This window comes from Sorghum bicolor, chromosome 2, assembly GCF_000003195.3.
Source record: "Sorghum bicolor cultivar BTx623 chromosome 2, Sorghum_bicolor_NCBIv3, whole genome shotgun sequence".
Classification (NCBI taxonomy): Eukaryota; Viridiplantae; Streptophyta; class Magnoliopsida; order Poales; family Poaceae; genus Sorghum; species Sorghum bicolor.
In genome coordinates, this window is record NC_012871.2 from 66,606,348 (window position 1) to 66,633,100 (window position 26,753).

Sequence of the window (26,753 nt, forward strand, 5' to 3'; positions counted from 1 at the left end):
GACACCGGACGCTGGTCCGTCCGACGACCACCGGCCGCGTCCCGTCCTCTCCCGCTGCCTCCTCGTCTCGGCCCAGCCCCAGCGCGCCTGAAGTGCTGCTGGCCTGGCCACGCGTGCCCAGGCCAGAGGGAGACCCAAAAGGCAGGCTCCCCCTGTTGGGCCGAATTCCCCTCGATCGACACGGCCTGCGGCCGAAATCGCAGGGGGATGCCCGTTCGCGGCGAGGCAAGGAGGCAGGTCCATCCTTCTCGTTGGCACTAGTCAGTGTCCGTGTCAAGTTTCCAGTGGAACTGAAGGCGGGCGTGATGATTGGAGCGAATGGGCAGTGAAGCTTCCACTGCCATGGGTCTACGTACTATCTTTCTAGCATGTAGGCCCCTCTAGTCCGTGACATGGCCTACTGTCGGCTTGTCGCCACTGAGCCCTGCAGAGCCAATCCGGGAAGAGGTGGTTGCTCGCACGGGTGAACAACGAGCTACTACGAGCGGTAGTAGGCGGGCACACCCGTCCCCCCTCTGGCCAAGAATTTCCTCGCATGCACGCACGGACGGACGCAGTTACCCGCCGCCAACGCAAAGCGATTTCCGTGAAGATCGAACCAGCGGATTTCCCTGCACAACGGGCAACAATTAAAAAATAAATCCTGCAAAACCTGGGCTTTACGAGGAAAATTAAAGAAGCTGGTCGACCGGCTGATGAATTCGCACGCACGAGGCCGGAAAGCAACGTTATTAGGTCACAACAACCAGGCGCACTGCACCGAGCTGAGGATGGATCGACGACGCATAGACCACGCATGTCGGAATAGATTTATATTTTCCGACGGGGAACATGATCCGGGCCTAATCCACCTGACGGCTCGGTCGGCCGTTCGATTCGGTCTTTTGCAGCAGCTGCATTGCCCGGCCGGCACATGCTACGCTACGCTAATGCTAGCTATAGCGGGTAGCGCCGGCACCGCACGAGAAAGCGCGCGTCGCCGTCGCGCGCACGCAAGCAAGCAAGCGCCAACGAGCTAGCCGTATGTATGTACGTCTAGCATGCATGGCAGGCGCGCTACGCCGCGACCATGCATGCCGGGACACACGGATGAACAGAACAGTACGTAGTCACGTCAGTTAATAGTGAGCAGTAACTAACGCACAGGAAGCGAACAAATATACGGTTCAAACAGTGATGAACAGTAAATAGTGCAGGCAGTGCCGAGCAGTGATACGGACGGAACAGTCTCGAACAGTGACTGAGGTCCTCAGCTGTCTTATGCAAAGGAGGGAGAGTTGGGCACGCCTTATTAACGTCCTTTGGTCGTCCTGATCACCGGTCTGTATGCGCCCTTGTTTCCCAGCAGACGTACGGTTAGCTATTTATCTCCAAGCATGACTGGTCATGCATGCTGATGGCCTGATGCATGTGTGAATCAATTAGGTCAATCAATCGGGCCTACGTAGTGGAGATATGTTGACAGCTACTTTTAGTTCGAGATCGAAGCAAGCATTGGAAGCCGGTTACAACAAGTTTTGAAGCCGGCGAGATCGGATTTGGCCGAGTTCTAGAGGAAAACTAGAAAACCTGCGCAACTTAGCTTGATGACGTTTTTATAGTGGGATAAAACTTCACCGTATAGATTCCAAGGGATTACGGTCGGTTGTTGTATCTAATTAATCTAATCCATAAAAAAACAAACCTATTTTTTCATGTATCTCTAAATCCTAATCTCTACTTTTCCTGATACCCTACTGTTAACTTCGTAAAAAGCAAGAATGGCACTTTCTTTTTTGAGAGTGATGCAGGGCGTTCTTCCTTAGCTATACGAGCGTATAGGAACAATCATCACGAACGCATGCATTTATCCGCCACGCTTCATTTGATGTTTCGATCCCAACATGCCAATTTGATAATTTCGCGCATTGGAAAATGGCGACGATCCATGGATGGGTCTTGGGACGGTATTTATTGTTCCAGAATTACCATTTCGAATTTTTGCACACACAATTGTGAGATGGACGTACACTTAGACTGGCACTGCAGGGACCAATGGACGCGCATTGACCGGTTCAGAGAAGGCTTTATTAGTATCAGTTAATTATGTACCCTTTTATTCGACAGTATCTGAAGGTGGTGGTCACCATGAGCCCCGTTAATTGAGTTGAAACTATTAGGGAGCAGCAAGCCAATACTGCAATACATGCTACTGTATCTGCATAGCCGTGCTGCCGTGGTACTGAAGTGTTCCAGTCAAAGTGAAGCCGAATTAGATGGACTGATGAACCGATCGCCTCGACCATTCATGCTTTCTTAGGACCAGCCTCGATCTGTGCCGACGATGGACGATGCATGCTCTAGCAGGCTGTCAGCTCACTGTCGTCACTGCTCGCCTCTCAACTTGCTATATTACTGGTTCTGCCAGCACGGTACTGTAGTAAGTTTTGTACAGTAACTGTGTGGAGTGCAGTGCAGCTGGCCGCGGGTAGAGCATGCTGCAGCGAAATTGAATGGACGTGTTCGCCGTGCTGATTTGGCTCCACGTCGATCAAGGCGCCATAACACAACACTGATCGTGTTAGGTCTGGGCAATACTCATACAGGCCCTTTTTACTTCACCCAAAAAATCAAAAACTTTTCAGTATTTTTAATCACATCGAATCTTATAGCACATGCACAAAGTATTAAATATATGCATAAAGTATTAAATATAGTTAAAACAAAAACTAATTACACAGTTTATCTGTAAATCATGAGATAAATCTTTTAAACCTAATTAATTTATAATTGAATAATATTTGCCATAAATAAACAAAAGTGCTACAGTGATCAAAATTTTTTTCATTTCAACAACTAAACAAGACCACCGTTAATTACGAGCAGTGAAAATAAAAAAGTTCACAGTGGCAGGCAGCTTGGAGCGAGCGAATTGCATTGTGGAGGCCTTGTTTACTTTTCCAAATATTTTGCAAAATATTCAAGATTTCTCGTTAAATCAAATATTGTGTCACATACATATAGCATTAAATATAAATAAAAAAAATAACTATTTGCATAGTTCACATATACTCCCTCCATCCCAAATTGTAAGTCATTCCAAGAATCTTGAAGAGTCAAAGCATTTTCACGTTTGACCAAAATTATAGAGAAAAATACTAAGATTTGTAACGTAAAGTGAGTATAGTATGAAAATATAATTAAGAAAAAATCTAATGATACTTAGTTAGTACCATAATAATAATTATTTTATAATATAAATTTGGTCAAACTTAGAAAAACTTGACTCTCTAAGATTCTTAAAATGACTTACAATTTGGGATGGAGGGAGTAATTTGTAAGACAAATTTTTTTAAGGCTATTTAATTTATAATTGGACAATAATTATTAAATACAAACGAAAATACTACAATAATATTTTGTACTTTTTTTTAAAAGTAGAAGAGGGGTTCGGCACCCAAATCAATTTCGCGAAATCAAGTTGGGAGCAGTCCAACAGAGTGGCAGTGACAGTACAGCTGACCGAGTGTAAACCCAGCCTGTCCGCTATGTACTACTCCCTCCATTAAATATATATAAGAAAATACTCTCTTTATCACTGGAAACTTCAACTTCTAAAATTCATGTCAGTTAAATTTTTTTAACTTTGATCAACTTTATGGAAAAAAACGTCAATATCTATGACATAAAATAAATATCTTATGAAAAGATATTCTATGATAAATTTAATAGTATTAATTTGGTATTATAATTTTAGTGTTTTTTCTATAAATTTGGTCAAAGTTTTAAAAATTTAACTTAGCACAGCTCTAGAAGTTGGAGCTTCAAGGACAGCAGGAGTATTGATATTTGTAGTACATACTAGTAGAAATGGCGCGCACCTGCGCGCCGAGTGGAAACAATATACAGGCGAAAAACAATGGAAGATCATAATTATACAATAACCAGGTTGATGTATAAAATTTATGACATTATTAGTGACTATAGAAGGTGGCATCGTATCAACAAGACATCATATAAAATAGTGTGGACGGTAATGGGTGCTAAGTTATGTTCGATACATAAGAGAGTTCAGGCGCCACATAAAAGAAGTGCGAAGTGATTGGCAGAGCTGGTACAAAAGCCAGCAGTAAGTCAATAGTAGGTAAATATACACATAATACATATATTATATATACTGCTTAACTCTGAAAACAGTAAAAGGTAGTACAAGACTATATATTACTTGTAGTTTTCGAAGGCCATGTTGTACAATGGATATTCACACATTGGATAGCATGGCACAAGAAGTTGAGATAAACATTGTTTACAGGTTTGATTTTCTGCTGCCGATGGTGGTGGTTGCTGAGGAGTTTGTCCATGCCATGTATCTCTGCTGGAAGTGAAGATGCTATTGATGGAAAGTAGGGACACACGAAGCACACTTAACTTTTGAGTCAATGGAAATTTGTTTGCTAGAGGAAGAAAATAGAATTTGCTATCCCTCCAAAATCTAAGTAGTCATAATCTTTATGAAATCTACCATTAAAAAAACTACACCAATAATGCTAATAGAGAGCCAACATTTGAAACGCACACCATCGATCATACAAACATGAGGATTTTTTGTTTCAAAAATGGGACAAAATTAGTATAAAATGCATTTTTAATTAGCTAAAAGGATGGAAACATGATAAACAACAAAATTCTATGCATGAAAATAGAGCCTTGCAGCAATTTTAGATGTTGCAGTATTTGTCATACCAATACATTCAAAAGTATGTTTGAGAATGAATATGTAATTTTCAAACTGCATAAGAAAATTTGTGCATAAAAAGGTCATACAACATCCAGAAAGGCGCACAGTTTCCCCATGCCTTGGAAATCCATGGATAAGGTGTCTGATTTTTTAGAAAACAAGGAGGTGTCTTTCTTCTCATGTTTTTTTGTAAAATAATACCAAACTAATGGGGAGTATGACATAAGGCAAAAAAAGGGAGATATATTAATACAGGAGTAAACAGGTTGAGTAGGTGCCATTTAGTGGTCCAACATCCATCTAGCCTCAAATCTGTGAGCCTGTACGGGTTCTGAGTATAATGGCCTCACACCTGGAGCACGAATTAATAATTAAGTGTCGTGTTGAAGGATAGTGAATGTCGTCACTGCAGACTGCGTGGTACTGCAGGTTTACAGATAATCACTTCAAATTCAAGTTTGTTTAGTAAGTGTACCAAATACTTCAAGGATAACCTATACTGGTACTCTTATGGTTTCAAATTCAATTTTATTAGATGGTAAGTATTTTACGGTAGATGACTACTAAGATTTTTATCCAAGTGCTAAGATCATGGCACCTGCTAATTTCACCTTTATGTGGTGAGAAACGGTCTTTGCAGCGAAAGTACCAGGAAGGAAATAATATTAAATACGTCAACCTACAGTAAAGTGAAGGCATAAACTTAGAGTAAAGCAAAGCAGCAGAACCAGCTTGATTGAGTATAAGCAGCGACACTACCTACATAAGAGCTAGTAGGCATCATCCTATGTAGAAGTAGTAATCACACAAGAATTTGAATGTATTATCATATATAGGCCTCGTTAATGGGCGAGCCTCTCTTGTAATTGATAATAATGCTTATGATGTAAATAGAAGCACCGGTAAGAATGAAATATCACTTTTCGATCATTAGTTGACGCTAACTTAGTAAGCAAAAGGAAACATAACACATCTAGTTACTTATTCTCTAAATAAAAATTAGAGCGTAAGCATTCATGATACCTCTATGTAGGAAGTATGGAGATAACATACCTTAATAAGTGGGTCACATTGGTCGATAAGCAAATCCTCTTGATGAAGCGCTCCATGTAACAACAACCACCAGTCTCACTTGATCTGAATAAATTTGTTTCCTGCAACCTGCACAAACATAAGAGCATTGTGTAACTATGTCTGGGCGCGTGGAAAGTCAAATTGCACAAAGAATTTGTACATTCAGTTACATACAAAAAAAATCTGGCGAACCAATCTTCCATTCAGTCGTATTTACTTTCCGACAGCAACTATATATGCTGGTGATGGAGGTTATATACTGAAAAATATGTACAGGTGAAGGCTAGATGATAGTTTCAAAGTTCTGGAAAACAGGTTGTCAAGAAAATCTTGACACATTGGCATCTAGGAGTTTCCAAAATTATGGATATTTTACATACGGTCTTATTGACAGTCTCTGATTAGATTCCACTACCACCTTAGGTGCCGTGTTTGGCTTGTAACTGTTGTGGGATTGGACTGTTTTAGAGGACATTGTCTCTAGATGGTGGTCTCAATTTGGGGATTGAGAATGTCTCTTCTCTTAGATATGGTTTGGCTAGAACTGCTGCGGACTAAACAACAACTGGAAAAGGCAGATCGAGACCTCACTCATTACTCATATCACACACATGAAGGCTGTAAAATTTGAGCACAAAATTTTACGTAACCTATCATATCCTGTCAGCTAAAATGAAGAAACAAAAAAAGTGCTAATTCCATAAGTTATGGTCTCGCTAAACAATTGCAACTGTAATAGTAAACTGTTAAAACCAAAACATCAATTCAATTCAACTTGATTTTTATTGTGCACGCATGTGAAGATATCATATGTGCAGTAGACTAATCACCAGTTGGAAAAGGCTATCCCAGTCTTGACCAGTTGGCTACTAATGTCTTTTTTACAGAACGACATCTCAAAATCTATGGCGCAAATTAAAAAAAAAAAAACCTTCCACTTTGAGGGTAGAAGGTAGTCAGTACCTGGATATTGGCGAGATCGATTACTGAAAGAAGCCTGTGGCGAGATTGATCAGTGTACTGGATGTCCTCTTTTACCGGCGGTGGGGAGGCTAATGACACGAGATGCGGACCTAATATCAAAGTTATTAGCTTTTTATTTTTATTTGCTATCCAAAGACAGATAATGAATCAATTATAATTGTAAGAATAATATAGGTATCTAGCTCAAGACACTTTGAGCATGTTTTAGACAACATGGTTATTATTCACTCTGGGCATTCGGTCAGACCAAACCGAACCGATCGGTTCCTCGGTCATTTTGAAAGTTCGGTCATCAGGAATTAAGGACCAATCGGTCAGTTGAAAAAATAAAGACCAAGCAATTTCGGTCTCGGTTAGTTCGCTTCGGTCTCGGTCACATGGTTAATCACCCAACCCCAACAAACACCTGGATACATGTGAGAAGGCAATGGAACCTCTATGTCTTATGCAAATTGACAAAAAAAAAACTCCTATAAGTCCTGTTAATTCAAGAAATGTGAAATGACCAAATATTTTTTTCTATAATGATGGTGAAATATTAACATGCTGCCAGAAAAATCACTACCGTCAAACTAAAATATCAATTGCTATAGTAAAGAGTATACATAACACTATCAATTTGAAATTATTAATTAGGATACCGTATGGGTCACTGCACGGCAAGAGGCAACCAGTCAAGGGTACAAAGGAGAGGTTGCCTTTAGGGGCACTATCTGGCTGTGTGGGTGCTGGGGCCTGTTGGGTGATATTTTATTGAAGGTGAAATATACAACACACAACTTATATCTGAATTAGCACTCCAAATTTGACTAAAGGAAGCTAATAACGGTAAATGTATTAGATTATATCTGAAGGCTATCTACCTTCTGCAGGTTCTGCTAGCAGGATTGTCAGCACCACCTCATATCCAAGCTCAGTCATGTCTAAGACAGGTTCATTTAAAACACTGGGTTATCTCCTCCCAGGATTTAACTTGAACACCTGCATCATAATTGAAGCGAGGCACGTCAGTATTAGTTTTGTGTCCAACCAGGGAATTGACAATGCAAATTCAAGATGAAGCAATCAAGCTGGGAACACCTTCAAGATATCTTCTATCATGTGTTGATTTATATTTTCTTCCTCGCTCATATACACAATGAACATTAGAATTTGCATAAATGGCGGCTGCTGAAAGGGAATAAAGAATTAGCTATTGAAAGGGAATAAAAAATAATTTAAAAGCCAAATTACCTTGGTATGAAGGGTATCTACCTTTTGCAGGTTTCGCAAGCAGGATTTTCTGGGGATGAAGCATGAGACGGAGGAGGAAAAGAGGATGAGGTGCTGCTAGATCCAGCAGAGGCAAGTTTCATGGAGCATAGGAACAGAACAGTCACGATTTAGCGGAAGGAGGCAGCAGCAGGGGGCGGCCGCACTGCCAGCCACCGGTGGGGGTCACGGTCGCCCCCGCCCGTGTGGCGCGAGGGAGGCGTAGGGGCGGAGAAAGACGGCAGCCGCCGTGCCGAGGTCAACCATGGCGTGGCCGCCCTGGCTGCGCCCGCATCGAGAAAGATGGGAAGAGAGAGAGATGTAGGAGAAGAGGCCATCGGGACTCACCAGCGCGGGGAACGGAGTAGGAGGGGGCTGTTGGCAAGGGCGTCGCCACTACACCGCCGTGCCAGGGGCGCCCTCGCGCCGCCGCGACTAAGGCAGCACATGGACGGGAGGAGGGACAGAGGAAGGAGCCGGCCCGGTGCCGTCACGACTGGGGGCTCGGCCTGCACTGCCGGCGCACTCGCCCTGCGCTGCCAGCGAACAACGGACGAGGAGCGAGGGAGAGAGGGGGGGAAGGGGAGAAGGCGCCGTCGGTAGGGCATCGACGGTGGCGGCCATCGGCAAGGCCTGCTGGCACTGCGGCGTGGCCGGGGGCAGCCATTGCCGAGGTCAGATTGGGAAGGAGAGGCGGCGGAGGTGACGAGAAGCGTCGGGAAGAGGAGGGCATAATTTTTTTTTACCTATGGGAAGACGGGACTGGAGGGTGGAGAAGATATTTTACGGATGGCTGAGGTGGACCAATGGAAAGAGGAGATGAGGTGGCGCTGAGGTGGCCCAATCAGAGATTTCAGGGTGACGTGTATACCTTGCCTGCGCGGGGAGCGACATAGGATTGTAGAGGTAAATTTAATATCATTAGGTAGATTTGTTAATTTTTTGTAATAAATTTATTTGAAGAAACAAGTGTTGCTAATATTTTTATAAATCTAGTCAAACTAAATGAAGTTTGATCAGCACAATTATCATAATAACACTTTTTTTAAGATGGAGTACGCATTATTTACAGCCCCCACAGCATGGCTGACTGCAATTCCTTCTCACAGATAACTGTACTCGCAGCAGCTGCCCGTTGTAATCTTACTGCAGCGAACATGTAAATGACTGCACCTGCACATACACAGATCGACACACCCAGCTGTTGCTTGTAGTAGCGTGGTGTGGTAGCACTGGAGTGTAACTTTCACTCACCCTCGCCCACTTCACTGAAACTCTTCTGATCTCTAGTAGCTATGCTCCCTGCTTATAATAGCCCCGGTGGCTGGGCGCATGCATGATACAGTACTACACACAATTAAGCTACTGCTGCCATTACATGCATGCATTTAACAGTGCGTTAGCTGCAGGGCTCGATCTGGAATACTATACATATTCCTATATGGGATTAGCCTTGGAGTATTTAGGGCCGTAGTAGTTTAGATCCAAGTTGGTACAGTGAATTAACATCGGCAGGCAGCAAAGCGGAGGAGCAGCTGCAACGGGCCAACGGCAGCATGTAGGAGTAGGTCACTGTGATGGACCGATCATTAATCCCCTATCAATTGATTGGCTTTGGCTCTCGTACGAAACGGGAGGGCGGTAGTAGTAGTAGCGGTAGCGGCAGCAGCAGACTAGCGGTATGTGGTGGATTTCTGCAGCGTTGGTGTGGTGTGCCATTCATGACTCCCGACGTACTCATGCGTTCGTACGTCGGTAGAAGTACTATACGGTACATGCGACACTATCATCATCATCATTTGAATTCCGGCAGCAGGGATCGGAGAGATCCGGGATCCCGCCGGGAAGACAATAGGGAGCAGTGGAGATGTGTCGTGCATATGATTGCAGTTTCCAAGGCCAGGTTTTATATATCAGGGGAGGATAAAACGTGTTTGGTTACAAAATTTCAGATTCTTTGTCACATTGAATCTTTCAGCACATGTATAGAGTACTAAATATAGATTAAAATAATATTTGTATAGTTTGTTTGTAATTTACAAGACAAATCTTTTGAGTTTAGTTAATCCATGATTGGACAATAATTATCAAATATAAACGAAAATACTACGATACCTAAAATCAAAAATTTTCACCAGCTGAACAACCCCTGACGTCGTGACGTTTGGTAGCGATCGACTGCCGTCTGCAACTGCAAGTCAGTCAGCTGACTAGCTAAGTTGCATTGGCTGGAGTGTCGTGTCGACAGTCGAAAACCGAGCGAGGTTCCATTGACGGCCTGTTTAGTTTGCAATATTTTGGTTTCTGGCTACCGTAGTATTTTCGTTTTTATTTGACAAACATTGTCTAATCACGAAGTAACTAGGCTTAAAAGATTCATCTTACAAATTACAGCTAAACTGTGAAATTAGTTTTTATTTTCGTCTATATTTAATGCTCTATGTATGCGACCAAAGATTCGATGTGACGGAAAATCTAAACAACGCCGTCAATGGATCGACATGCATGCGTGCTTGCCGGCACTATCGAAGGCAACAACAAAGTTGGTCCATCGTCTATTCGTCTGATCCACCAGACCACCACGAGAATTGAAGACAAAAGAAGAGGAGCAGAATTTTAGTCTAATCCAAACAGTTGGAAGATTCAGCTTCTGTATCTAAACCTGTCGGAGTGCTTTGACTTGTAGTAGAGTAGAGCTGGACCAGTGGCCTGTAGGCCACATACTTGCTATCAGTATCAGATAAGGCACTGGAAATGATACTCGTCTCATGAGTCTATTCTTCCTTTTTGTATCACTATATAATACCCTAGTAGCACTACAACCTCTCAAATACTATACTGTATCAATCAAATACTACTATCACCTGATAAATGTGTGTGTTGCTTAAAAAAAAAGAAGGACCCGGGCCAATTTCCAGGTCCCGTCCTTTTCAGAGCGAGAAGGATCACCAAGTATGAGCTCGCGTCCACAGAGCAGCACAGCACGCCGGTCGTCGCTGCTTCCTTGCGCGATTGGATGGACATCGTTAGCCTAGCCACCACACAGGACGCACGAAAATCTACTGACAGCGCTGGGAGGGAGATGAGAAATGGCCTTGTTTAGATGCGAAAAGATTTTGGATTTCGCTACTGTAGCACTTTCATTTGTTTGTGGCAAATACTGTCCAATCATGGACTAACTAAGATCAAAAGATTCGTCTCGCGATTGTAATTAGTTTTTATTTTCGTCTATATTTAATGCTTCATGCATGTGCCGAAAGATTCGATGTGACGGAAAATCTTAAAAACTTTTTGATTTTTAGGGTGAACTAATACAAGTCGATTTTTTCCCTTCTTTGACCACGTACACAAAGATAATGCAAAAGCTATATCGATATCCCCTGGCAGTGGGATGGCACGCCACGGTCCACGACTGATCAGCAGCTCGCACCATGTAGTACACCACTGCACACTAGCCGCCAATTGGCTTGGCTGGGACAGCGCCGTGCCTGACCGATGGGACGAGAACTAGACGAGGCGAGGTTACAATTACAATTACTCCCGGCACATGGCCGCTAATCAATGGTTGCTTAACCCTAGCTACCGTGTAGTAGTACTTAGTAGCAGTACCGATACCCGCACAGGCCGCAGCGCGAATGAATCAGCCTCGCCCCCCCTCTGAAACACCGGTGGATCCATCAACAACTCCTGTTTCCGCGGGGACACGGCCGGCCCGGCGGACCCCGGCCCAAAAGCGTACGCGCGCGCCTTTTATATCCGCGCGCCGGCCAATCGATCGGCCACAGCACCACCGCGCCGCACCACACCTTAGACCACACGCAGACGCAGCAGCTTCTTGTTGCCTTATGCTATACTAGGTGCTGCTACGTGCTAGCGAGGCATCGAGGCCGACGATGGAAGCGGAAGGGGCGGCGGCGGCGGCGGAGAACGGCGGCGCGGGCAAAGGGTCCGACTCCGGCAGCAGGTTCAGGCGGGTGTGCGTGTTCTGCGGGAGCAGCTCCGGCAAGCGGAGCAGCTACCGGGACGCCGCCGTCGAGCTCGGCAAGGAGCTGGTGAGTGAGCACGGATCGAGCACCCGCACCCCTGCTGCATCTGCGTGCCTGCATCGTGGTGTTCTGTTTGGTTCGTCCGCCCGACCGTCGATCGGTGCCTGACTGGCTGCCTGTGAACGAACGTTGTTGTACAGGTGGCGAGGAAGGTGGATTTGGTGTACGGAGGGGGCAGCCTGGGGCTCATGGGGGAGGTCTCCGAGGCCGTGCACAAGGGCGGCGGCCATGTCATTGGGTCAGTCGCCCCTCTCGTCCGACCGTTCACAGCCTCACCAATAAATCTGTGTGACTGTGTCTCGATCATGCATATATCCAGCTGACTGACTGCTTTTGTTTATTGCTGCTGCAGCGTCATACCGACCACTCTCATGGGCAAGGAGGTGAGTTGAGATTGAGAAACAGAGACTCACGCTGTCTGCGCATGTCTAACTGACTACCTGTGTCCGCGTGCGTGCATGCAGATCACCGGGGAGACCGTGGGCGAGGTGCGGGCCGTGGCCGGGATGCACCAGCGCAAGGCGGAGATGGCGCGCAACTCCGACGCCTTCATCGCGCTACCAGGTACACCTGCCCTGCCCTGCCCTGCCGGCCTGTTCGATCTCCCGGCTACCATACCAGCAATCCAGCATCATTGAGCCGAGCCATGGGTGGTTGTATTGCAGGCGGGTACGGGACGCTGGACGAGCTCCTGGAGGTGATCGCGTGGGCGCAGCTCGGCATCCACAGCAAGCCGGTGAGTGAGCGCAGACGACGACACGGTACCTGGGACTGGGAGGGGTCGTTGAGACGTGCACACACACCGTGACACCCACACGGCCACAGCCGGCCTGTCGTGGATGGACACGGAGGCAGTGCAACTGTACACTGCATGCCTCTGCACGCCAAGGGCATGAACTGAACCTGCACTACAGTAGCATCGGATCGGACACACTAACAACTACTACTCCCACAACTACTGTGTATGTGGCGCATGCACACGCAGGTGGGCCTGCTGAACGTGGACGGGTACTACGACTTCCTGCTGGCGTTCATCGACAAGGCGGTGGACGACGGCTTCATCAAGCCCTCCCAGCGCCACATCTTCGTCAGCGCCCCCGACGCCAGCGAACTCGTCCAGAAGCTCGAGGTATGCATGGTAAACACTAGTACATATAGTACGAGCTAGTAGTACTCCTCGCTACAGTGACCCAATCGTGCATTAATCTTAGTCAAATCATATTTTTTTTTCTTATAATAAATCAGCGAACAACACCGTACATATATCGGTCCACTTGACGCTCATGCATCTCTTCCTACTTCCCGGGTCCCGGCCTACGCACGCGGACGGCGAATGAGCCATGGAGTCATCATCATCCTTCATCCAAAGTGGCTTGGCCGGCCGGCACCGCGGTCCTGGCGGCCGGCCTCCTGGTTGGTCCTGCGTGCCGTCCTGGGGCTGGGTGGGAGGATATGCAAAGCCGGTGGGTGCAGTGCGTGCGCGTGGTGGCCAGCGCCGGCGCCCGTGCGCGCGCCTCGCCTGCCGTCTGCCGCGGTGCCGCCCCGGGACTCGCTGCCGGTCGTCCTCGATGGATGATGACTTGGTCAGGCCCTGTGGCCTGGCACGTACACGTACACGCACGCACGCACGCACGACCTCTTTTTTGTCTGGTCGTCATCCAAACAGCTAGCCGCCCACAGCGAATGAGGCGGGCAGGCGGCAGTGTCACATTCACGCTCGCATGCTGCCTTTGCCCAGTTGCCCGGCCTGCGCTTGGCTTCCCTGTGCGCAACGGCATCGGTTCCTTTGATTTCCACGCACGCTCCCAAAAGCGTCCAGATTCTCTCTGGTAGGAGTGGCAGAAGAACAGCTGAATTGAAACAGACAAACAGTCTTAGGCAAGGACCGGCTGGTAGATATATGCTCCAAGCTAGCAGCGGCTTCTATTGAGCTTTTAAATTTACAGAATGTACAGAGTTCTACCAAGAAAACGTTTATTTATTAGTAGTATATACAAAGATAGTAGTACTACTCGTAATAACTTTGGTGTGTGTACATGTGTCTGTACTACGTGTGATAACATACACGTTCATGCATGATGCGTCACTGACCATCCGTGGAAACCAAATAATGTACATGCAGGAGTACGAGGCGGTGCAGGATGAGGACCCGGCGACGCCCAAGCTGTGTTGGGAGATCGAACAGGTCGGCTACAACGCCTCGCTCCTGGCCGAGATCGCTCGCTGATCCATCGCCCGGTCTCCACCCATATCGTCGTCTGCTGGCCACACCGCCACCACCTATATCTACCCATCGATGCGATGATATATATGTATTTCTCTCCTTAGGTAGCCTAGGCATGCAACAAGCAAGTTTGCCCGCCAAAATGTACGAGGCGCCGCCGAGCAAAACGAGGGAAAGGACTTGGTTTTGTGGTGTGTGCGTTCTGCTCTTAGTCCTAGCTTAGCAGCGGCTTGGTTGTCTGTTCTGCTGCTACATGTATTCTGCTCCAAGCCACGTATTCGTACTAGTCATATTCCTAAGCTACGTACCCTGATCACTTGTTGTTTACTACCTAGTAGCAACTTTAGTTGTAGTTAGTTGTCTCCTCGATCAGTAGAGAAGTCATTGGTAATCTGGTAATGTAATTGACCACCGGCTAGTTGCAAGATTATTTGATCCAGCTTCTCTCTCTCACCTCATGGCGTGTATTGGCGTTTATCATCTTCAATTCCTCTGTTTTTGCTCGTCACGCATGATGCATTTAGCAGTAATTTTGACTAGCAACATGCCCACGCAAATAGCCACACGGGTAGCTAAGTTTTCTTTTTTTATTATACATTTATCTTTACTTTTTACTTGTAAAAAATATTTGACTATTTCCAGCAAAGCTACTGATCTCATGAATGTCACATCAGGCCCGTCTGTTTTTATGATCTCAACCCAAATTGAGTTTTAGCACCTCCACAACCAGCGGCGAAATTGGAGCAAATTAAAGGATGGTGCACTTGCTTTTTAGATGCATAGATTTATACTATATGAAATGTATATATAGTAAAATTTTAAAAAAAATCTATTGATTTCACAAATTTTAGGTAGTACATCTGCGCCCTCTAGCATCTACATAGCTTCGCCCCTGTCCACAACCATCCCTTTCATGCTGTTTTTCGCGGTGTCCAGATCGACCATCCACTTTGTTTTTCTTTCCTTTCGTGGGTGATGTAGCTTATTTTCTAGTTGCTTGTATTTTGATCAATGATACATCTATAGTTAGTTTCTGATAGGTACGGTCAGACTAATAACTTCAAATTATGAATTTGCTGGTACATCTGTAGTTATTACAAGTGCTTGAAATATAGTATGTTTTTAGGCAACGATCTTCACTCATGAAGCATGTAAGGCTGAGATTTAGCTGGATGGAAGAAAAAACAGAGCAGGAGTAGATACGGTATTGGCCCGAGAACTCAGGCATTTGACCATTAGGGCATGAGAACTCAGGCATCTGACCGTTAGGAAAAATGTAAATCTATAGCGTTAGATAATAATCATTAAAATCAACAGAATATATTCTTTTTCAATTAATCTAGATAGATTGTTAAATCATCATAAAATCCAAAATTATATGCCGTTTTCTTTGTCCTGATTAAAATGAGAACGTAAGTCTACTTTTAGTATACCAATTGCAAGCCACTAGTGTTTTGCCATCTAGCCATCTAGGGGCGGCTCGTGTATAGCCATCATTTAGGGAGCCCTTCCTTCTTCTTCCTCGATGGCAAGGAGGTGGGGACTCATCCCTCATCTACAATCGTTCTTTAGGTTTAGTCTAAATAAATTTAATGGTGAAATAATCACTAATGTTTAACTGAAAACTTGTTACATGGAATGACTTCGACAATAGCCACGACCTAAGTTTGTTGTTGCAGAAATAAATTTCATCACTAGAAGATAATTTATGATTAGTTTCTATAAAAGCAAGGGTGCTTATGGACATTTTTCTTGGAGACACTAACTCGTGGTAATCGGTCTTATCGTCAATGACCACAAGAAGAAAAATGTACATTAAGGGTCTGTTTGACAGGGCTTGTTACAGGGGCTTCTCTAGGAGAAGAGCCGTTTTAGTGAAGCTATAATTTGTGGCTTCGCCAAAACATCTCCTGCTCCTCTGCTTTTTACTTAAAAACGGCTTCTTTATAAAAACATTTGATAGGATTCCTCTAGAGAAGCCAGAGCCAGAGATGAAGAGGAGCCCTACCAAACAAGCAACTTGATGGATCAAGAGTTAGAGGTACCCAATATATGCAGCCTATATTGTACTCAATGACTCAACTATAAATGTTCCTGATAGAATGACTGATAGAATATTATTTATTATTCCAAGTTTTTTTTATATAATTTGAAGATGTACCTTGCCCGTCTCCACATTCCTTTAGAAGAAAAAGGTATACTACCCACATGTTCAAAGTAAATAAAAGCACCAAAGCGTACAGAATACCAGTACACAGTCATGTAGCCGTATCAGAATATCCGCACATATGTACTACCAATTACTACCAAAAAAAATTCGTTGTCTAGTTCCCAAAAAAATTTTGCAAAATTTTTCAGATTCTCCGTCACATCAAATCTTTAGACGCATGCATGAAGTATTAAATATAAACAAAAATAAAAAATAATTGCACAGTTTGGTCGGAATTGACGAGACGAATCTTTTGAGTCTAGTTAGTTCATGATTGGACAATATTTGTCAAATACAAACGAAAATAGTATTATTTCTATTTTACAAAATTTTTTAGAACTAAACAAGGCCCAAGGGAATATGTCAATGTAACACGTGTTAAACAGGTTGGCTACACCATGTACAGGGCCCCCACCAGACCCCTCCCCGGAGTATAGTATGCCTAGGGAAGCACGTCCATTTGTTCCGCTCGCACGTACGAGAGCGGGAGACGCGCGTACTTCTACGCGTACAGGTACGTACTTGCAGGTCGCAAAAAGTAGCGACGGGCCCGGACGAACACGCCAACGTCTCTTGCTCCTGCTGTAGTACGTCGCCTTATCCGGCAAGCCTCTGTTGTACTAGTATGTAGTCCGTACGCTCGCGTGACGGACGGGCGGGCTGCTGACAGGTGTGCCCCGGCCACATGCCGCTTTTGTACGTACTCCTACGTACGTACCTAGGAGTAGGTGTACATGAGGTGAGACGTGAGAGTGGAGTGGCCGGCCGATCGAGTGGACGGCTGCACTGCGACGGCTCAGCAGTTAGCGCTAGTGCGGACTGCGGAGTGCCAGAGACCTCGCACGGCGCGTACCGCGTCCGCGTGCGTGCGTGATGCGCGCGTCCCGGGACCGCGCGCCAACCGGGAGCCGGCCACTGGCCACACCGTCCATGCATCGTCCAAGCCCATCCGCTCCGCCAGCCATCCCTTGTACTAGGAGGCTGAACCGCGGCAGCGAGAGGCACAAGTGGCGATATGCACGCAGGGCGCAGGGCCAGAGTGGGGTAGTTGGGTGGGTGTGCTGCTCCGTTTCCCCAGCTCTGCCCTGCCCCGCCGGCTGCCCCGGCCCGCTCGATGATCAGCACGTCGAAAGCGGAAAGCCCATCCCTTTTCTGCTTTGACCTCTCAGCCACCACCGGCCAGCCGAGTCCACGAAGGTTGCTGATGAAGCCCCCGGTCCCGGATACCACTACACAAGTTGAGCTGCAACTCATGCTTACGGCGCCGTGCTGCTCATGTACGTCGCACAACGTACGGACGTGAACGTGAGAGTGGACGGCTGCACTGCAGCCCCCCAGGCCCCAGCTCCATAATCCATCTCTCAGCGCTGAGCTGAGCTCACCATCGTGTGCTCCTCAGCACGCCTACTGGCTTCTACCGGATAGATAGTCCGGCAAAGGCGGCGCCAACAACTAGGAACAGGTGTGTACATATATGCGCCTAGGATTATGATACTCCATTTTTTTTATTATCATTGGATAAGAAGTCAGATCGTACAGCCTGCTCGTTTTCACCGGGCAAAGAGAACAGTAAAGTGTACTCAGGCCTGCTTGTTTAGGCCTCGTTCAGTTCACGATTTTTTTTTTGATTTCACTATTATATCACTTTCGTTTTTATTTGACAATTATTGTCCAATCATAGAATAACTAGAGGCTCAAAAGATTCGACTCGCAAATTACAAATAAACTGCACAATTAGTCATCTTTTTTATTTATATTTAATATTTCATGCATGTACCGTAAAGATTCGATGTGACGGAAAATTTTGAAAATTTTGAGAACTAAACAAGGCCTTTGATCACCCCAAAATACAAAAACTTTTCAAAATTTTTCATCACATCAAATCTTGCGCACATGCATGAAGCACTAAATATACATAAAAACAAAAATTAATTGCATAATTTATTTATAATTTACGAGACAAATCTTTTGAACCTATTTAGTCTATAGTTGGATAATAATTTCAAATACAAACGAAAATACTACAGTATCAAAATTTAAAACTTTTCGGAACTAAACAAGGCCTCAATAGCTTTGAAGTTACAGCCACAAAAATCAAAAGCGAGCGCACCCATAAGGTTAAAATATTCCTAGTTATTTTCAATCTTCTATTTACAATTTACAAAGATGCTTCCATAAACTAAAGCTGTTAGACAAATGTTAGAGGCAATTATTGATGCTTTTTAGAGGTGACTGAGCAAGCCGCATCTAAGATTAGGTTACTAGAAATAAGTGATTTTTGTAAAAATAGTTGTCCAACAGCCTCTATAAATAAGATTTTATAGAGGTAGCGACAGGAGCACGCTCTACAAATCAAGTTTGTTGATTAGAAAATAACACTTGCATCTATAGAGGTTTGTACCTAGGTCCCGGGGTGTTTGTGACTGCTCCACTCTACGTTTTCAGCTTTGTTCCATGTTTTTTTAGTCAAAACGATTTCAACCCCACACACTTTCGTTCGAGAAAAAATGTGGAATTGTGAGAGCACCTAAAGAAGTGTTTCACAAACTCTTTTTTTGTGAAGCTACTCCATGGTGTCCATGGTGGAGTTTGTGGAGCAGGATTTGTGAAGCACTCCTAAACACCTCCCTTAGAAGAAGTTGCCTTGACCACTTCACGCCAAAGTCACTTGTGATCAAATGACACAAAAAAATATCCTCATATTCACTTTATCCAATGTTTAAATGAGTATTTGTGACTCTAAACGAATTCAAATATTCCAACTACAAAGTTATAGATATCATCTTGCATTACAACTTTGATTTTAGTCGTTTCTTTGTTTGAAAATTTTCAAATTAGCGATGGTTCCAAATATAGTTTGTTTGGGAAGCCTCGAGGTACGTACTGATGGATGTTAGAACGATGATGGTGGTGCCAAACCAGAGCTCCTTTGAGGCATTAGTGGATCCAGTATACATGAAAAATATTGTGATGAACCTGACCATATTGTAGAACACAAAACCAACTAAGAACGAATCTGCAACATTATACAGATGGTCCGAAAAAATAGAGCTAGGGGATGAACAACTTGTGAGAGACTTGGAGAGTGGTTATAGACTTGTATTGAGCAATGAAGCTCACCAGGAGGGAACTAAAAAGATACCTCAATTTGGTATGTTTAAATTGCACAACCACCTGATAGGAGTCGAAAAAAGGTAAGATTACAGGAGGTACTGCTTTGGTGAAATGGCTTTGGATCCACAATATAATTTCGGCTTCAGAAGCCCTTCTCACGTTCGTGCGTGTAGTAGATCCTTTGATTAAGCCGGTGAAGAAGGCCCAATAACCACCCTACCTGTTGGAGAGAGCTTGAGCCAATTAATTAGTCGATAGTAACCATATCATAGTAAGCTGATGGATGAAGCGTGGCATACAGAAAGAGTTTACAATCAATTAACTAGCTACACAACTCTATTTGGGAAAAAAATAATTTTTTTTTTCAACTGCGACAACACAAAAACACTAGCCATACTCTTCGACTTGTTCGGTTAATTACTGGCTGACAAAAGAATCACAAACATCACATATTGACATGCCTCCAGACTCTCGTCATCCATGGCGGCAGCGGATATTGTGTACTAGTTACTCCGTATATTAAGGTCTTTCTTTTTATATGTATGTATTCATCTCAATTTACATATGTTAAATTAGATTAAAGTAAAATTAAACTAAATTTTATTCTATTTCATTTCGCTCCAACACATATGGACCGTCTAAATCTGCAGAAATAACACATAAACACTAGTCTTTTTGTTGGTCCGCAGGCCGCAGCTCGGCAATGGCATCTCAATGCGTGTGTCGGCGTGTGCGTGGTGTTGGCTCTAGTTTAGTAGGCTGCGTGCGAGACGGGGGCGACGGCCCATACCTTATCGTGTCTGTTCTCTTTGCCGATCTCGGCCGGCTAGTGGGCCGCGGACGCAGGCGAAGGAGGTTGCCTGAAACAGGCGCTCGAAGCACGGGCCGATCGGGATCGTCATGTCCGGTCTCTGGTCCACGAGCATGGACCAGCTGGGACTGGGATGCTGCATGCATCTCCCCGGCCGGAGAAGGATCGGAGAAGAGAATTATTGGCGCGCGCTCTGGACGTACGTACTGTAGTACGTAGACATGTGCCCGTGGGCTTTTGGCTACGTTACGTGGTTACCCAGAATAAGCTCACTTAGCTAGGGCCTAGGGGCTAAAGCCAATGCAAACGGACCAATCATTCAAGCACCATAACGTGTCACGCCTCCATGGGGGGAGCTGCGTACGTGTTCCATTGCTCTCTGCTGGTACCACGCTACAGTATACTGTCTTGTCCGGCTGCGTCGATCGCCTCGATCGTCGGCGGTGCTCGGATCCTCCGCTGGTGGTGATTCCAGACGTCCCCGACCGGCCCTTTTCATCCATCCAAGCAAGGACTTCCGTTAAGCAGCAGTACGTAATTAAGTCAGTAATAACATATCTGACGGTGGCATGCATGCAATGCACTTGACAGATTGAGTGTGTAGGAGAGCTAATAAGCGCATGCATGCATGACGAACCTCATCGACAGAATTCAACGTCCTCCGTTCGAATCCTGTAATGCAATGGTCTGTACAAAAATTTCAATTTTGTTGAATATAAATACCAGAAGAAAAAAGAAGAAGATTTATTTGCTACTTGTGTGGAAATGTGCGCGATGCCTTTTTGGAGTTTTTGAACCGCAGTTTTTGGACGTTTCAAAAGCCAAAAAAGTGCCTTCACAAAAAAAAAAAAAGCCAAAAAAATTTCCGGAAAACTCACTGTAGTGCATGCAAGTGGGCTTCTTCTTTGCAGCATACAGTATCTCATGAGGGCCTTGTAACCAATGCAAGAGAGTGCATGCAAGTGGGCTTCTTCTTTGTAGCGCCTAGCGACCTTTCATGCGGCCTATCTGTGTTTGAGCAGCCCGCGGACAAAATCACAAAACCCAAATCAAAAGGGAATTAATAAAAGTCTACCTTCCTCTCAAAAAAAAATCAAAAGGGTTGTCCACTCCCGTCTCGCTGTGACGTCATCAGTGTGAGATCCGGATCCGGCAGTGCCAGCTTCAGCAAGTCGCTCGATCTGTCGTCGCGGAAGCAAACAGCAAGCCGACTCGCACAGCAGTTGCATATGGCTAGGCATGAAAACAAATTAAATAATGTAAAAAAAAACAGATTAAATACGAACGAATATATCATAGTTGTTTTTATATTTATGGTTGTATTAGATTCTAATACGAATAATATCAAAATACGATTGGACGTCGATATTATCCCTTAACCCAAAAAGCATGGGTCTCTATCTATCTAAATGAATTTGGTCTTAGAATACAATCGCAATAACTTCAATCCGTGACACTCCGCGAGCAGGTAAGGTTGCACCGCACCGCAGCAGCTCCGAGGCCGAGACCGACGCGCGCACGTCGCTGCGGCCCGCAAGCAGAGCCAGCCCCTCGTCCCTCGGATGGAATGGGCTCTTCGGGCACATGCCCGCATCCGCGGCACGACACGTCGCGCGCGGAGGCAGGGGGAACACCGAACACGCCTCCGGTCCAGAAAGAGCGATCATGCGCTCGATCCAGAACGAGCTTATCTTGCCGTCCATGTGAACAAGACTTGCTTACCTGTGTAACAGTGTGCGATCGCTCTCCCTACTGCCAAGGCAAGGCTGCTCGGCCTGGCTAGGTGACGAGGCAACGCTCATTGCTCGCTTCATCGCCTGGCCTCACTTCGTTGGGCAAGGCTAGCCTTGCCAGCGAAAGCGAGAGCCAAATTTGCTAGCTCGCTCGAGCATGGAAATCCTGGAAAACACGGAGAAGCAAGCAGCCCCAAAGCGTGCACGAGAAAATTGTAGGACGTCTTCAGCTACAACTCCAGTAATCTCACATGAGAACTCTCTCTCTCTCTCTCTCTCTCTCTCTCTCTCTCTCTTATCAAGCTCAACTTTTAACCAATTCAATTAGCGTCAGCGGCTCCTTCAGGCCATCTTCACTCGTCGCAGCTCCGCCTGATTTCACGATGCCTCCACTGCACGGAGACACGCAGAGACAGCTCCAACTGCACACGCAAAACCTGTTGGGCGCCCACGCCTCCACGAGGCCACGAGGCCGGGCAACAAGCGGACAAGGCCCCCGCCGGCCCACGGCCTCCCGTGCCCCGTGCCCCGCGGCCCGCATCTTGCCGCCCGACCGATCCGACACCGCTCGCCGAGCACGACGCACCGGCCTCCCCAACTCCACGACACGCTGCCGCCCCAGGCCCGGCCCCCGGCCATGCCATGCTTGCCGCTGGACCACGGATATAAGCCGCCGCGAAGGCCGAAGAAGGCTCGTCGAAACCTCGGACAAGCCCCTGCAGGCGCATCGCAACAGTGCAAGGCGCGGCGCGCAGCAGGCAGCACGGGTCGTCGAACTCGTACGGTGCCGCGTTAAGAAACAACGAAAGATCATGGCGTGCCAGCAGCTGCGATCGACCAGCCTGCCCGTGAGGCCGCACGCCCTGGTGCAAGAGGTCGAGGACGAGCTGCAGCGGATCCGGTCCGACGCTGCAGCGTCGGCGTCGGCGCCGGCACCGTCGTCGTCGTCGTCGCTCGCGGTGCGGCTCGGCGACGCGTACGGCCGCATCGAGGAGCTCGTGCGGCTCCACCTCCACGGCGGCGGCCGCGACGCGCACGCACTGTCGAGCGCGCACTGGAGAGGCGCCGTGGAGGCGGAGATGGACGCGTCGGTGGCGCTGCTGGACCTGTGCCAGCGCGCCAGGGACGCCGTCGCGTCCGCGAAGCAGCACGTGCGCGCGGCGCGGCGCGCGGTCCGGAGGCGGGACGCCGTGCTCGCCAGGGCGGCCGTGCGAGGGTACGTCCGGTGCTTGGCCAAGGCGGGGAAGCAGCTCGACGCCGGCGGCGGCAGGAAGAAGCTCCTGAGCAAGCGTGGTGCGCCGGCGAATAATGCCGACGAGACGACGCCGGCGGCGGTGAAGGTGCTGTCGGAGGCTGGTGCGGTCACCGTGGCCGTGCTGCAGTGCGTGCTGTCCTCGCTGTCCAAGCGAGCTGTTGACACGAGGTCGAGGAAGAGCATGTGGTGCGTCGTGTACAAACTGTTAGGTACTAGTGATTGGTCACTTGGTATTGGAGTATGTAAAGACTTGGAAGGCCATGAGGGGGCGATGAGCGGTCAAGAGACGCTGCAGGAGCTAGAGGACGGCGTCGAAGCCGTGGAGACTGGGCTGGAGCATCTGTTCAGGCATATAGTTCAGAGCAGAGTTGCTCTGCTCAACGTGCTTACCTTGTAAAACAAACACGTCTCATAGTGTGAATAGATTTTGGGTCAGTGTCAGGAATGACTCTTGTGAAGACCAATTTTTATTTTCTGAGCATAGGCCAGTTCTTGTATCTATTGGGTCAACGCTCTCTCAGACAGCACATCGCTCAGGTAGATAGGGAAAAAAAAAACCCACCTTTGGAACCACTTTGGTTGGCAAATGGCAACTGGCAAATCTGTGCCACAGATTTCCTTTGAAATGGTGGAGAATCTATGAAACGATGATGTGGCGGTTTCCCAAAGAATTCCTAGGCCTTGTTTACTTCCAAAATATTTTGCAAAATGTGAATGGTACCAATTTTGTTTGTATTTGACAAATATTGTCCAATCATAGACTAACTAGGCTCAAAAGATTCGTCTCGTCAATTCCGACCAAACTGTGTAATTAGTTTTTATTTTTGTCTATATTTAATACTTCATACATACGTCTAAAGATTCGATTTGACGGAGAATCTGAAAAATTTTGCAAAATTTTTTGGGAACTAAACAAGGCCCTAGTGCAAGTTACTCCTACTACACTTATTGAAAGATGTCACTCGAGTGTCATTTGAGTGTTTTAGAGAAAGATGTCACTCGAGTGTCACATCCCTTCACTCGATTCCAAACAAACACAATCAAGCGTTCACTTCTCTGCCGTCACTTGATTCCTATAACCTATATCTAACGATACAAATAAAATATATTAAATAAATTAAAAACTGAATGATAAAATAAACAAAAAAATAGCAGATAACAACTATGAAGTACAAATTGATACGAATGCAAAGAAAAAGCAAATAAAACATATACAAACAACAAATAAAAAATGCAGAAAAATAATCAGATCATTTCTCTAGAAGCTAAATTGGAAAATTTCAAAGATGAACCAAATAAAACATACATAAATTCAAAAAAGCCAAAAAAATCAGATTATTTCTATGAAAGCCAAATTGAAAAATTTAAAGAAGAATCAAATAAAACATACAGAAGATCAGAAAAAAAAACAAAAAAAGACCAGATAATAGTTCAAGTAATTCTGACTATTTGTATTTATAAATAATCAATTTACACCAGTCGAACATAGAATTTACACCAAAACAGAAGTAGTAAAATATGTTACAATACCATGTAATCTGCTCTCGCTAAAGGAAATATCATATACTGTTATGGGGCTAGAGCCTTGTTTAGTCATGAAAAGTTTTTGAATTTTGGCACTGTAACACTTTCGTTTGTTTGTGAAAAATATTGTTCAATTATGGACTAATTAGGATCAAAAGATTTATCAATTAGTTTTTATTTTCGTCTATATTTAGTGCTTTATGTATGTGCCGCAAGTTTTGATGTGACGTGTAATCTTGAAAACTTTTTGGTTTTTTAAACAAGCCCCGGTGGTTTGATGGGACAACCTGTCCCCTGCAAAACAGAAGGCACTGTAGCTGCGTGCACTCCACCGGAGGCGCTAGTAAGCTCCAACAACATGCACGTGATGCGCCTGCGGTTCCGTTGAGAGGAGAGGAGGCACCCTGGCCAAGCGTATGCATGTAGCGTTGAGCGACCCGGACACCTGGCCCACGACCACACCACAACTGAGCATCCAATCCGTTGGCAGCGTCATCTAACGACCACCAGGAGTCGAGTGACCGGAGTCCAAAAACCAGTCGAGCAACGTGTAGATTTACCGTATTGAAACCGCGACATGTCACGAGGTGTCTTATGAACCTGTTCCCCTTCCCTTCAGCGTTCAGCCATTTTCTGCGCTAGAGGCGGTACTGTCGAGCACGTTGCCTTGCGGTTGCAGTTAGGTTAATGCCTTGTTTAGTTGGAATTTTTTTATTCTAGTTATTGTAGTATTTTCGTTTATTTTTATCAATTATTATTTTATCATAGACTAACTAGGTTTAAAAGATTAATATCATAAATTACAAATAAGTTATATAATTAATAATTTTTTATCTATATATAATGTTTTATGCATGTGAAGCATGTTGCCGCGACAGTACAATGACTATGATTATGGCTACCCCAAATTCAGAAACTTGCTACTACCTCTGTTTTAAATTATAATTCGTTTAACCTTTTTCACCTCAAGTTCAATCACTTGTTTTATTCAAAAAAAATGCAAAAGTTTGGTACATATTTTTGTGACTCGAGAAATGATCTTAGCCCTCAACAAACTCTGTAGCGCCGGCCGGCCACAGCCACAACTCGACTGCAAATAGTCTGATAGATGCGCCCAAGCACATGCAAATTGAGCGAGCGAGCGAGCTCAAAGTGTGTGGCCTGCCCAAGAGGCCACCATTACTACTAGAGTTGTTAAAGTACTGAGAAACGGGCCAGGCCCAGGGCATGTGATTCTGGCCTGCGGCCTGCCCATGGGCGATGGGTGTGTGTCATCTCAGTCTCACACCACGGCACGGCTTATAGCTCCACACGGTCCAATGTGTCTGCAGAGAAACACACTGGAGTTTGTTTATCCTCGTGCTTAGTTGATTAAACAACCATCTCAAAACAAATTTGATTAAACAGCTGCAGCAGGTACTGTAGTTCGCGCCTTCGCGGCAATGATGATTCGTTCTAGATCAACCGGTAATCTAGACATACCCACATGGTGTTCTTAAAATGTACGTATATAACCGCTCTATGATCGATCGATAGGCGGTGGTTGCACATCTAGCGCATGATGAACCGCATTATTTGGACATGATTGTCACAACAGTGGATGCTTGTAACAAAAGGTTAGTTATACCAGGTGCAAAAGACAGGCCACAAGTTGCACGAGACAGTGCCTGCTATATCCACGGTGTCCACGCGGACTCTGTCACTCGCATTGCAGCCAGCACATGTTAGTTCGCGATGTATGGAGAAACAAAGACGAGATGTTAAATTAAGATTAAAGAAATACGTGACATATAAAAGGGCAGCAAGCCACA

General features: G+C 45.6%; 1 protein-coding gene and 1 long non-coding RNA gene across 8 annotated transcripts; one reads left to right on the top strand and one right to left on the bottom strand.

Moving 5' to 3' along the window:
• LOC110432289 lies at positions 3,995–8,761 on the bottom strand. Of its 6 annotated transcripts, none has more exons than XR_002449704.1 (6): positions 8,375–8,761; positions 8,030–8,101; positions 7,856–7,942; positions 7,639–7,756; positions 6,755–6,864; positions 3,995–5,878 (listed from the first exon to the last, which is right to left on the bottom strand). It is a non-coding gene; the product is annotated as an uncharacterized LOC110432289 (long non-coding RNA). The 6 variants fall into 6 exon arrangements; XR_002449706.1 differs by having other exon boundaries at positions 7,856–7,945; XR_002449705.1 differs by having other exon boundaries at positions 3,995–5,069; positions 5,771–5,878; positions 8,030–8,761.
• LOC8067448 (probable cytokinin riboside 5'-monophosphate phosphoribohydrolase LOGL9) lies at positions 11,522–14,749 on the top strand. Of its 2 annotated transcripts, none has more exons than XM_021454887.1 (7): positions 11,522–12,078; positions 12,213–12,310; positions 12,425–12,455; positions 12,537–12,636; positions 12,738–12,808; positions 13,058–13,201; positions 13,318–14,188. In XM_021454887.1, exons 1-7 carry the CDS (start codon positions 11,920–11,922, stop codon positions 13,348–13,350), a joined length of 636 nt encoding a protein of 211 aa, XP_021310562.1. In that variant the 5' UTR covers positions 11,522–11,919; the 3' UTR covers positions 13,351–14,188. The 2 variants fall into 2 exon arrangements, with proteins under 2 accessions (XP_021310562.1, XP_002460610.1); XM_002460565.2 differs by lacking the exon at positions 13,318–14,188 and adding an exon at positions 14,195–14,749 and having other exon boundaries at positions 11,537–12,078.

Coding starts and splice junctions, on each gene's coding strand:
- LOC8067448 (XM_002460565.2), top strand. CDS start 11,920: ATGGAAGCGGAAGGGGCGGCGGCGGCGGCGGAGAACGGCGGCGCGGGC. Junction 12,809..13,057: donor TCGGCATCCACAGCAAGCCG/GTGAGTGAGCGC, acceptor ATGCACACGCAG/GTGGGCCTGCTGAACGTGGA. Junction 13,202..14,194: donor AACTCGTCCAGAAGCTCGAG/GTATGCATGGTA, acceptor ATGTACATGCAG/GAGTACGAGGCGGTGCAGGA.